General features: G+C 42.0%; 1 protein-coding gene across 2 annotated transcripts in view; it reads right to left on the bottom strand.

Annotated features, from left to right (window-relative positions):
• RASGEF1B (RasGEF domain family member 1B) overlaps positions 1 to 12,594 on the bottom strand; it is a 653,322-nt gene that overhangs the window by 423,203 nt on the left and 217,525 nt on the right. For both annotated transcript variants that reach the window (XM_070047975.1, XM_051820184.2), the window contains exon 3: positions 9,957 to 10,010. In XM_070047975.1, coding sequence (XP_069904076.1) covers positions 9,957 to 10,010 — 54 coding nt within the window. The remainder of the gene's footprint in view (positions 1 to 9,956; positions 10,011 to 12,594) is intronic.

The raw sequence follows: 12,594 nt of genomic DNA, 5'->3' as shown, positions 1-12,594 counted from the left end.
GAGAAATTAGGAAAGAGAAAGAAATGAAAGGCATACAAATAGAAAAAGAGGAAATCAAATTATTCCTCTCTGCAGTTGAAAGATTCTATATATAAAATACCTAAATACTATACCAGAAGACTCCTATTAAAACAGACATTCAGTAAAGTAGTATACAAAGTCAACACATTTAAATCAGTAGCACTTTTATATACTATCAATGAATTCACATTAGATACCAAAAAATACCTTGGAATGAATTAGACTAAGGCAGCAAAGGACCTCCACAATTTGAATTATAAAATATTAATGAAAAAACTGAATATTAAACAAAAAGTTGAAAGGTCTCCCATGTTTTTAAATTAGATGAGCATTGTTAAAATATTACCTAAAGTGATTTACAGATTCTATTCAATCCTCATTAAAGTACCCATGGCATTTTTCACAGAACAAGGAAAAGCACTACTAAAATCTGTGCAGAACCACAGAGGGCCCCAAATAAGCAAAACAAACTTGAGCAGAAATAAGAGTTGGAGACATCACAATATCTGATTTAAAGACAAACCACAGAAATATTGTAACCAACAGCATGGCACTGGCATTAAAATAGACACAGAGATCAACAGGACAGAATACAGATTCCAGAAATAAATCCATATATCTATGGTCAACTGACTCTCAACATCAAAATCATGCACTGGAAGTGCTGGTGTTGTGGCACAGCAGACCAAGCCACGGCTTGAGATGCCAGCATCTCCTACCCGAGTGCTGGTTCAAGTAACAGCTGCTTTGCTTCCAATCCAGTGCCTGAAAAGGTGGCAGAATATGGTCCAAGTACCTGGCTCCTACCACTCATATGAGAAACAGTGCTGCGATTCCTGGCTCCTGGCTTTGGACTGACCTAGCTGTGGTTGTTGTAGCCACCAGGGGAGTGAATTAGCAGATGGAAGATCTCTCTCAATGTCTCCCTGTAACTCTGCATTTCAAATAAATAAATAACTTTTAAAAAACCATACATTGGAGAAGGATAACGTCTTCAATACATGGTGCTAGGAAAACTACATATTCATATGCAGAGGAATTAACTTTCATTCCCTACTTCTCAATCTATACAGAATTCAATTCAAAATGTGTCAAAGACCTAAATGTAAGAACTGAAACTGGGGCCTGCACAGTGGTGCAGCAGGTTAACGCCCTGGCCTGAAGCACCAGCATTCCATATGGGCACCAGTTCTAGTCTTGGCTGCTCCTCTTCTGATCCAGCTCTCTGCTATGGCCTGGGATAGCAGTAGAGGATGGCCTAAGTCCTTGGGCCCCTGCAACCACATGGGTGACCTGGAAGAAACTCCCTCTCCCTCTCCCACCATCTCACTAGTCCAAGTGATCAATTTCAGTTCACAATTGATCACACTGATAGGTTTAAGAGTCAAAGGGATCACACAAACAAGACTTGTGTCTGCTAATACTAACTGATAGAATCAAAAAGGGAGAGAATGATACAACATGGGAAGCAGGATACACAGCAGACTCATAGAATGGCAGATGTCCTAAACAGCACTCTGGCCTCAGAATCAGCCCTTAAGGCAGCCAGATCTGGCTGAAGAGCCCATGATAGTATTTTAGGCATGGAAAGCCAAGACACTCTGGCAAAAAAAAAAAAAAAAAAAAAAAAAAAAAAAAAAAACCTAAATGAAAGGTCTCTGCAAGTGAGATCCCAGTAGAAAGAATGCGCCATCAAAAAAGGAGGTACCTTTCTCTGAAGGGAGGAGAGAACTTCCACTTTGACTATGACCTTGTCTAAATAGGATTGAAGTCAGCGAACTCAAGAGGCTTCCATAGCCTTGGCAACTCATGACTACAGCCTAGGGAGATTTCTGATGCCATAAACAAGAGTGTCAAATTGTTAAGTCAGCAACAGGAGACACTGTGTACATACTCCTCATGTGGGATCTCTGTCCTTAATGTGTTGTCCAATGTGAATTAATGCTATAACTAGTACTGAAACAGTATTTTACACTTTGTGTTCTGTGTGGGTGCAAACTGATGAAATCTTTACTTAATATATAGTAAATCGATCTTCTGTATATAAAGATAATTGAAAATGAATCCTGATGTGAATGGAATGGGAGCGGGAGATGGGAGGGGAAGTTATGGGGGGAAAAAGCCATTGTAATCCATAAACTGTACTTTAGAAAATTATATTTACTAAATAAAAGTTAAAAAAATAAATATGTTCAACAAAAAAATCCCATAAATAGGTAGAATTTAAATAATTTCTTAAAAAGTAACACCCAACACTTACTGAGATAATGTTCAAGAATTTTACATGGCTTCACATATTCATTCCTTACAACAGCTCCACAGATTGCCATCATTATTTGTCTCATTTTATAAGATCAATGAGTCACAGGGAGAGTAAGCAATTCCAGCAAAGCTGTAAAGTCCATGGAGAGTAGAGCTGGGACTGCAATCACAGAACGAGGGCCCCAGAGCCTCTGCTCTTCATTCGCACTCCTTTCTGCCTCTCAGGAGAGTATAATGGAAAAATGCAACAATAAGAACCAGGCAGTAAGACTGAAAAGGGAGTTCATGGAATCCAGAAGCAATGATCTTCCACCCCAAACACTGCAAGTCAGTAAGTGCTAGGAGCTCCGTCTTTGCTAGAGCAGGGAGAGGAAGAAAGGAGAAGAGAGATGGGGAGCAGGAAGGGATGGAGGCAGGGAAGAAAAACTGCAGCCACACCCAACTGCTCAACTGTCATGGAGATTTCCCTCCGTGTTGGTATATTTGAAAACCGGATAAAAACTTCATGTATGTGTACATATCTCCCTGTGTCCAGCTGAGCGCCCCACAGCAAGTTAGCAAAAATAGCACCCTGCCAGGAATGAACCCTTATTGCGTCCCCAAAAACCCATTTTAAAAGTAAACAGCATTTAAAATGATGTGACATGATGCCCTTCACTGTGACTGTTGGAGAACCTGGGCGTCTGTCATTCTGGAGAGGAACTGAGGAATTTCTTCAAGGCTAACAGGGTTGACTTCATCTCTGTGCCCTTTCTCAGGGCATGGGAAGAAGCCACCGTGACCTGCCAGGCTGGACATTCTGCCAAGAGGTTGGGAGTCATGGGAATCTGGTCAGCCAGCTCTGTGGAGGTCAGTGAACACCATCTAGACGTAGGATCTTAGTCTTTACAAGAGGGACCCATATACTTATTAATTGTAAAAAAGCTGTTTACTGTCTTGGCTTCTATCTACACAGAGACCTATTCATCAATGTCAATGAAAAGCTTGGATCCTCCCACTGCCCACTGCATTCAACATTCTTAGTTCTCCCTTCCTGAAAGAAAATTACTTTATCCATGTGTATGACCAATGTCTATTAGAAATAATAATAATAAAAACCAAGAAATACAAACTTCACGCAGTGGCCTGAGACCATGAGGTAACATTCTCTGGTACATTCATGCAGCAGTAGTAACAGTGCACAGCACCCAAGTCAAAGAAGGAACAGCTAACACAGCCACAACAAGCTCACACAATTACCAGTGCCAACAGATGAATTTCCTTTCATTGTCCACCTATCTACAACCAACATTTTTTTACGATAGGAATACATTTTCTGGATATTTTCTAAACTATTTTTAAAGTAGTTTTTTTTTTATTTTAAAGTCCTTTATATTTGTTAGAATATCAGAAGTTTGGAGAGGGGAAAAAAAAGTAGGGAGAAACATACAGCCAAAGACAGACAGACAGACGGACGGACGGACGGACACACACACACACACACACACCCCAAACCATCAAAATGGTAGCTGAATTTTAAAAATAAACATCCAACGTAAAGAAACCATTTCTATTACTATTCTAAACTATTTCTATTAATTTCTATTACTATAGATAGGAGTTCTGGTTACCTACCATATGTAGACAGAAATTACAACAGGATAAAGTTTGGCCATTTAGATAACAAACTGGGGAAAACACCATTTTTCATTTCCAAGTAATTTATGGAGCAGACATCCGAGACTTTAACCCATTCCTGGGAATCATCTTATCCCTGACCCTCACCCATCCGTCACCCTCACCTGCCCTTCCCTCCTAGATTATCTTTGATCTCTGCCCCAGGGTTCGGGGTCAGAGCAAGCCTCAGAGAAGGGGTGAGGATATCTCTTGTGTACATTACTTTCCCATTAAAATGCTGTAAGTTTATTAGTGCAGTGTCAGAATGCCTCTGCACCAAAAAAGTGCTGGGTTAAAATACCTGTGCTGAATATCCCACACTGAGAGATAAAAAGTAGCAAGACACAAAGATGTAAATTTCAATGAACATAAAACAGGTGCCATTAGACATGGTGGAGCTTAGGGATCATTCTCTGGAGCTCATCAACACCACACACTCCCCAGACGTCAACTCTACTTTACATGGTGTGGGATGGAGAGGTTGTAAAGGGAAAGTATGAGAAGATATGAATTAGGCCTATCCTCTCAAAGCCGGACTTGCACTTAATATGTGCCCTAGAGTAAATCACTTCCTGTCTCAGCACATTAGATTTTCCTCTGTAACATGTTAACAATAACATCTGCCTGGCAATAGGAGGCACTCAATAAATAATTCTTAACGAATGAATGAATGCCAGTATCTACCCTAGATGTTTCTAGGCTTTCCAAAGTGAGGAGTAAATTTGTCTTTGTCTAGAAATCAGAAACAGGGTTCTTAGGATTCTATAAAGTGGTATTTGGAAGGCAGGCCTTGGTGGTCTGTGTGTTGGAGGTGGGGGTGCCATCTTTAGCAAAACTAAACACATCACTCTTCCAGCTCTCCATTAATACCTTATTTTGGTACAGAAATGACCTTCATAAATAAATTCTGACTATAAATGTTCTTTTCTCAACTCCTATAAAAAGGAAAAAAGATGACTTTTAAAGACAAAATGATCCTAGAATAATCTCACATTAACTGATAACCCATAGATAACAAATCCAATTCATTGGCTGTATCTTTACTGAGTTTTTATTATCTATAAGGTATTGCTTTATGATTCCTATAAGAATCGATCATTATTCCTCCCAGAAAGAGCTGACAGTGCAAGGGGAAGCTGGACCCATAAAGAAGGATTTTCACTGGGAGAAGAAGGTAGAAAAATACCAAAAGCAAACAGTTCTGGCATCAGACTGCCTGGATTCACAGCTGGACCCCAGCATCAACTACTGCAGTATCCTCAAGCAACTTCTTCAATGTCCCCAGGCCTCAAAACGTTCTGTCTATAATATAATAGAAATAACATTACCTACCTCTGAGGGATGTTATAAAAATCTAATGAATAAGCAATGTAAGCACTTCTCACAGGACTGGGGATGGGGTAGCCATCTGACAAGCTATATGACAGCTGTTAGGGCTTTTCTATCAGCTAAATAGAAAATTTTATGAACACAGGAGGTGAAACCCAGAAAGTCTTGCTCCATGGAAGAGTAAAAGTTGTCCAGGCAGATAAGAGGAACACACTCCAGCGAGAGGAAAGAGTTTGTACACAGGACAAAGCTGTTCAATGAGTTCACCCTCAGGAACAGTCTAATCAAGGGCTCCAGCCTGCAGCATCTCGTGGAGTACAAGGAGATGAAGCTAGACAATGGGAATGACTCTTCAAGTTGAGCAGGCTAGAAACAATAGGAATAGGAGTAACTTCTCAAGAGGAATTGGAATTCATTGTGAGTAAAATTGAAATCTCTCGATTGTTTTTAAGTAAGGGTTTGGCCCCTCACCCTTTGCCTTCCTGTTTCTAACAACATAGAAACACACTCAAACAGTTTAAGATAACTTCCCTGAGTCCCATAACCCCTCTATCCATGACTCATCTATTTTGCAAAATAATCCTTTAAAAAGGACTCTGTTTTTCTACCATTTCTATTTTTTCTCACGCCATTCAATCATTACTCCACTGCAGTCTGAATTCCATGTTCATCACTCGGATTTTAATAAAACCATCAATGGCCTGTGGTATTAGTAAAGCCAGCAGAGAGTTCTCAGTCCTTTCAGCAATGGCTTTTATACCAATGCTACCTCTATTCACTGACTCCTTCTTTGTACTGACAGCATCTGAGATACCACGTTCTTCTGGTACATCCTCCCAAGTACCAGAAGGGACTTCTCTGTTTCCTTCAAAGTCCATAAGTCATCTCCCAGCTCTTAGATGCTAACTCTCTTCAAATCCTTGTAAACCTTTCTGTTTGCAACTCCACATACCCTCCCTGGGAATCTCACCCACTCCCACTCTTTCAGTCATTCCCCATCTGTGTATTCCTCCCATATCCACAGGCCCAGACCACAATGTGGAATACACATCGGTATGCTGACTGTCTGCTGGTCACTCTTACCAGGCGATCTTACAGACAACACAAAACTTATGTGTACCAATCTAAGCGCAACAACTTCTTCACAAAACACGGCCCCCTGGCTAGTGTTCCTGTTTCAGAAAATGGCAGCAGTATTCTGCCAGTTGCCTGTATCTTTGGCTACTTCCTCTCCTATATATCCAAACTATGGTCAGATTCTGTTGATGTTATCAACCAAATATCTATTGCACCTCACTGCTTATTCTCACTCTGGTCTCTAATATCTCTTGACTAGATTATGATAGTAGCCTTGCACCTCAACATCAGGTCTGAACTCATACTGCTTCAGTCCTTGAACAGTCAAGGGATCTGAAAATAAAAAGCACATCCTGTTACACACACCTTCTGTCCCAAACCAAAGCCTTTTATGCATTTTTTGTTACCCTTAAGGTCGGTCTACACTCTCATCCAGCCCTCCGCGACTGGGCCCTCTTTTGTCTCATTGCTAGCCTTCTCTCCTTCTCTACTGCGAGTCGTAATTTCCAGACTGAACATCTTACAGCTCTCCCTTTCTCAGCACTGGACAGTCACACCTGGTGCTCTCCTGCCTCCACCCTGTCCTCACAAAGCCAAATCTCATTTGTTCTATGGACTCTGCTACATATCATTTCTTTGGACAGTTTACCCCAGCTCCTAGATTAGGTTTGGGACTCCTAGAATGGGGTCTTACAAACTTCCAACTTAAAAATCGCACGATCTGTTGTGGGTACAGCAGGATTTGTCTCCCCCAGAATGCATGCAGTCGTTTCCACTCTGGTATCTGTTAACATTTGATGGATTGAGGTGGAAATTCAATTCAATGAGGGTGTCTGAGAGGTGCAGTCAGTGGGAAGTCTTTGGGTCACTGGGGGGATAACCGGGGGGGAAGGTTCTCCTGAGAGGTTTGAGTACTTCAGTTCAAGTTGGCCATGGGCTCGCTCTCTCTCCTCTGGTCGCTCTGTGATCAAAATCGCAGCATGGACCCTAACCAGCCTCCACCAGATGCCAGACTCTGGGGCTGTCATCCTGTAACCTCAGTCTGTAAGATGACATAAACAGTTTCTTTCTCCCTGCCCCCCCACAAAAGAACTCTTGGGTATTTTAGTTCTGTGAGAATAAAAATAATGCATATGTGACTTGTTTACCATATTCCAGTCCATGTCACATTATAGGTACAGCGTATGTACTTTTTACCTGATGAAAATGAGACAGTTAAAAATAACCTATGCTACTTGGACTTGCACACAACACAGAACTAGGGAAGGGTGGGCATTTTGGCCTGTAGGCTAAAATGCCAGTTGGGACACCCACATCCCAAATTGGAGCATATGTGTTCAGGTCCTGACTCCACTCCCAATTCCAGCTTCCTGTCGACTGCAGACTCTGGGAGGCAGCAGGTGATGGCTCAAGTAGTTAGGTCCCTGCCACCCACATGGCAAACCTGGAATGAATTTCAGTCTCCCACTTCTGGTCTGGCCCAGCCCCACCAGCTGTTGTGGGCCTTTGGAGAGTGAATCCAGGAGACAGGCATTTCCTGTCTGTCTGTCTCCCTCTCAAATGATAAACTTTATGAAAAGAACTAGGAGAAGTAGTAAATATGCTGGATAACAGAAGGTAGATTTACAAATTATCTGGGCTGACCAAAATTTAAAAATGAACAAGAGTAAATATAATGGCATACATTTGTACTTGAAGAATTGGTACATAGATGTAAGAGTCATGTTTCAACAGCAGCTCACAAGACCAACAGAAGGCTATGGCTTAAGCAAAAGACACGATGCCATCTTACAGTGCATGATTGGAGTGTGAGTGCTATACTCCAAGAAGACTCCAGCATGCCATCTCCACATAGCCCATGCCTTATGCTGCGCCTGGCACACACTGAGTGTGTGAACAAAGCTTGATGAACCGAGAGAGAAGAGTCTAGGGACCTTAACGTCACCTGGACCATATCTAGAAAATGACATATAATTCTTAATGTTGCTGTCAAAGACTGTGAGAAAAAAATGACAACCTGGACTGGAAGCAACAATAATAGTGGCTAATATGTGTGTTGGACATTCTTGTAAGCCCTTTACGTATATTAATGCATATCTTATACAAGGTAAGTACAATGATTCCCATCTTACAGACAATAGAAACAAAGCACCAATAAGTTACTTAAACAACTCCAAGTCAGTTAAGGGGTAAATGGCAGAGCTGGGTTTTGAAACCAGACAGCTACACCCCCACAGTCCATCCTCTTGGAAACCTATCATATATGTGTTATTAGAAATGATAAAGAAAATCACTAGCCTGGGGGTGGGGTGGGAGGGAGATTCAGAAGAAAGCATATGAATTGGCTCCATTCTTAAACAACTAAGTGGGAATCTACAGGAGGCAGGCACCAACTCAGTAGAATACAGAATTTTTGAATACTGTGGATTGTGTCACCAGTGAATAGTCAGGCTCATTGGGCTCCTTGTGAATAGAATATATTCAGGTAGAAGACAGAGCTCCACAACACTTGTCAATGGCAGTCCTACCCTGAAAAGGCTGCGTTTTTTCCTAAGTTTTTTTTTTTAAAAAAAAAAAAAAACATTCTTCTAAAGTTTTTTGTTGTTGTTGTTCTCTAAGATGTATCATTCTAGAAATAATAGGCAACTCATATCTGATACAGACAATAAGGTAAACATAACAGCACTCAAGTGAGATGGAGATTTAGTAGGTAATTTGAAAACTATCAAAATAAGGAGATGGATGGTATTCAGAGCCGTGGGCCCCACACCACCTTTAAAGATAAGTATCCCTGCTACCCACTTCTACACCAAGCAACAAGAGAAATGGAAACGGTACAGCAAACAATGACATGGTATAAAATCTTAATAAATGCCAAATAACTAATATATTATGCACAGGTCAACTCTGTGCACCTGGTTTTCCATATCAATAGATAGTGTCAAAGAATTTATTGGAGCTGTTTGAACTGTGAAATCCCTTCTTTCCCCCTCAAAAGGAGACGATCTAGTTAAATCAGAGATTAAAGAGGTGGATAAAAGTGACCCCTGGCCTGTGAAGGCCAGGAATTAGCCACGCAGTAGAGCAGGCAGTCCCCAGACACGATCTATTACAGGGACATCTTCCATCAGATGCTAGTGGAGCTAATCCTTTTGCAAAGCATGACAGCTTCTCACATCTCACTGTGGTGAATCCAAACCAGATTTTTATGCTATATGATCAGCTTTCAAAATACAAAATCATCTTTATATTGTATTGGGGTTAAGTTTGCAAGCTCTAAATTTGCAAAACACAGATATCAAAGCCTGCAATGCAGTTTGTACAACGTGCTTTGAACTTGCCTGATACTCATGTAGTAGAATAAAACATCACATAATAGCAAGAGAGACATTTATGGAACAAAGCTTCTCTATAACAAAACCTCAAACAATAATGGAGTTTCCCACATCCTTAAATTGCACCATTCACATTTCCATCTCCAAAGAAAGAGGGCCACAATACGCCATCAAAACACTCTCAGTGCTTCCATCCGCAGCTGTGTAGCTGAACATCAGCAATTCAGAAGCCCTGTATCTCTGACAGCATCCTGGAATTCGTAGATGGTGACTTACCTTCTTGCAGTCAGATAACGACTTCTCACTGGCCAATGTGCTGAATATTGTAGTCTACAAAACAGGAAGGAGGGAAACACATCAGAACTGTCACAGTGTAATGTATTGACCCTTCCCTATTGATTTCCATTCCAAGGTAGGCACTACCTCCCGTCACTCCACTGATTGCTCTGGATTTTATACGTCTGCCTTCACTGGTCACACAGCCAGCCTACCCAACAACCATCGTGCATTATGGGCCAACAACCATCCAGTGAAGTAAGGGCTTATATTTATCTTCATTTCTCAAACAAGGTAACTGAAACACAGTTGGGTTAACTGCCAAAGATCATATACATTGGGTATATTTAGGTCAGGAATCATAGCCAAGCAGTCTGATTCTAGAACCCACCTTTAATCACACAGTACACTCTGTCCTGAAGAGAGAAGTGCAAAATGACAGGAGCCAAACGCCCAAGCTCTTTCAAATGACACCTGTTATGAGTCTGCTGGGAGAGTGAAGTGTCTCCCTATTAAAGAAGTTGGTGAGCCTGAATAATAGTGAAGGGGCTTATCATATATATCCCACTTTCTTTAACACTTTAATTCAATGCTCACTATCCCCGTGGTTGACTTCTTACATATTTGTGTGAATATTTTGTTTTTAGCTAAATAAACCACTCAAAAAGTACTTTAGCATTCAAGGTCACACTGAAATTTACATACAAGTTTATTCCGTCTTGTCTAGCTAATGAACAGGAATATAGTTACAGCTGGCCATACAAATGATGCTGAGATTTTTTCATCTAACTTTTCTACTTTCTCTTCAATTATATAAGTAATATGTGTTATTCATGAGTGATTTCTCTTTCATATCCTATCCTCCTGCAGCAACTAACAATAAAAAAGAAACCCTGTGATAAATATGTACTAAATAGATGCAAAACATCAGGCAATATTATAGTCATTATCCCAAAGTAAAACCTGTGCTTTGTTTTTAAAAATTTTGGGAGGCAGAAAGACAGAGATGGACAGATAGAGTTCCCGTACATGGGCTTACTCTCCAAATGCCCATAACAGCAGGGACTGGGTCAGGCCAAACTTGGGAGCTAGAATTCAATTCCTGTCTCCCACATGACTGGCAGGAAAGTCAATTACCCGAGCCATCTCCACTGTCTCCCAGGTTCTGAACTAGCAGGAAGCTAGAACTGGGAGGCAGAGCCAGGACTCAAACCCAGGCCCTCAAATATGAAACAAAGACTTCCTAACCATCAGCAGCTCAACCACTAGGCTAGAGTCCACCCGAACAAAACTATGTGTGGGAAGCATGGTGCTAGAAAAGCAGCCCCACACATGATAGCACTTGAAAGCACAGGGAGAGAGGGAGAGAGGGGGAGAGAGAGAGAGAGGGAGAGAGGGGGAGAGAGGGGGAGAGGAGGGGGAGAGAAAGGGAGAGAAAGGGAGAGAGGGGGTGAGAGGGGGTGAGAGGGGGAGGGAGGGGGAGAGAAAGGGAGAGAAAGGGAGAGAGGGGGAGAGAGGGGGAGAGAGGAGAGAGGGAGGAGAGAGGGGGGAGAGAGGGGGGAGAGGGGGGGAGAGAGGGAGACTCCTTCAGAATAAGACCCACAGGTGTAACTATCATCTATTATCCACTTGGCTTGGCTAAACCAGTGGGGGTTCACCGTTAGCCTTATGAGCATTTTGGACCAGATGATTCTTTGTTGCCGGGAGGTGAGGGGACATGCTGTGTGCTGGAGGATGCTTTGCAGCATCTCTGTCCTCCCCCTACTAGATGCCAGTATCAGTCCCCTGCCCACCTAAGCTGGGACAACCAAAAACGTCTCCAGACCTCGCCAAATGCTTCCTGGAGGTGATGTTGCCCCCAGCCGAGAAGAATTGGTCTAAACTCTCAGTGGGCTAATTGTGGAAATGACCCTCATGTCCACACGACTGTAACCTACGGCTTCCCAGGAGACACAAGTCTGATGGTGGGGTGTTCTTCTCCCAACCCTGAATTCAAGTTTCATCTTCCTTCCCAAATGGGAGTGACGATCTACAGAAGAACCAAATTCCACCTACTGAAGCCTCCATGTGGGGACAACCCCCAGGACGATAATTGCCTTTTTAACTAAGCTAAAAGTGTACCTGCATGGCCACCGCGGGGAGAGTGAATTAAGGAACACATCTAAGAATGCACACGTTTGTGTTACAGCCCAAGGGGAAATGATCTTCAAAATTAAATGACACCATTCAACCTTCAAGAACCGTCTCAGGTGACCCAAGAAGCATGTCCAGAGGACAATTGAGAGTCAGAGGTAGGTGACACTAACTTCACTCTAAGAATGTACATGCGTGCGGAGCTCTAAGTGTTGCATTTGTAGAAAGGAACCACGGAAGCCAATGGACAAATGTACAATCCTGAAAGGAGTGTGACAGAGGGATAGCATGGATCAGTAGCAGTCCAGATCCTGAATTCAGTCATTTTCTAAGGGAATTTTACTTATATGCTTGGTCAGTCTCATTTGGTTCCCCTCAAATGACTTTAACTGGCATTCTGGTTTCCTAATTGCAGCTATTGTGAATGACTTTGGGTGGTCTTCCTAAACCTTCCAATAACATGCTCACTTTAATTACTGAAAATGAAAGACTGAAAGCATGGTGA

The sequence above is a fragment of the Oryctolagus cuniculus genome, chromosome 8 (genome assembly GCF_964237555.1).
Source record: "Oryctolagus cuniculus chromosome 8, mOryCun1.1, whole genome shotgun sequence".
In the NCBI taxonomy this organism is placed as follows: Eukaryota; Metazoa; Chordata; class Mammalia; order Lagomorpha; family Leporidae; genus Oryctolagus; species Oryctolagus cuniculus.
The sequence above is the reverse complement of the archived record's forward strand: the minus strand, read 5'-3'. Positions and strand labels throughout refer to the sequence as shown.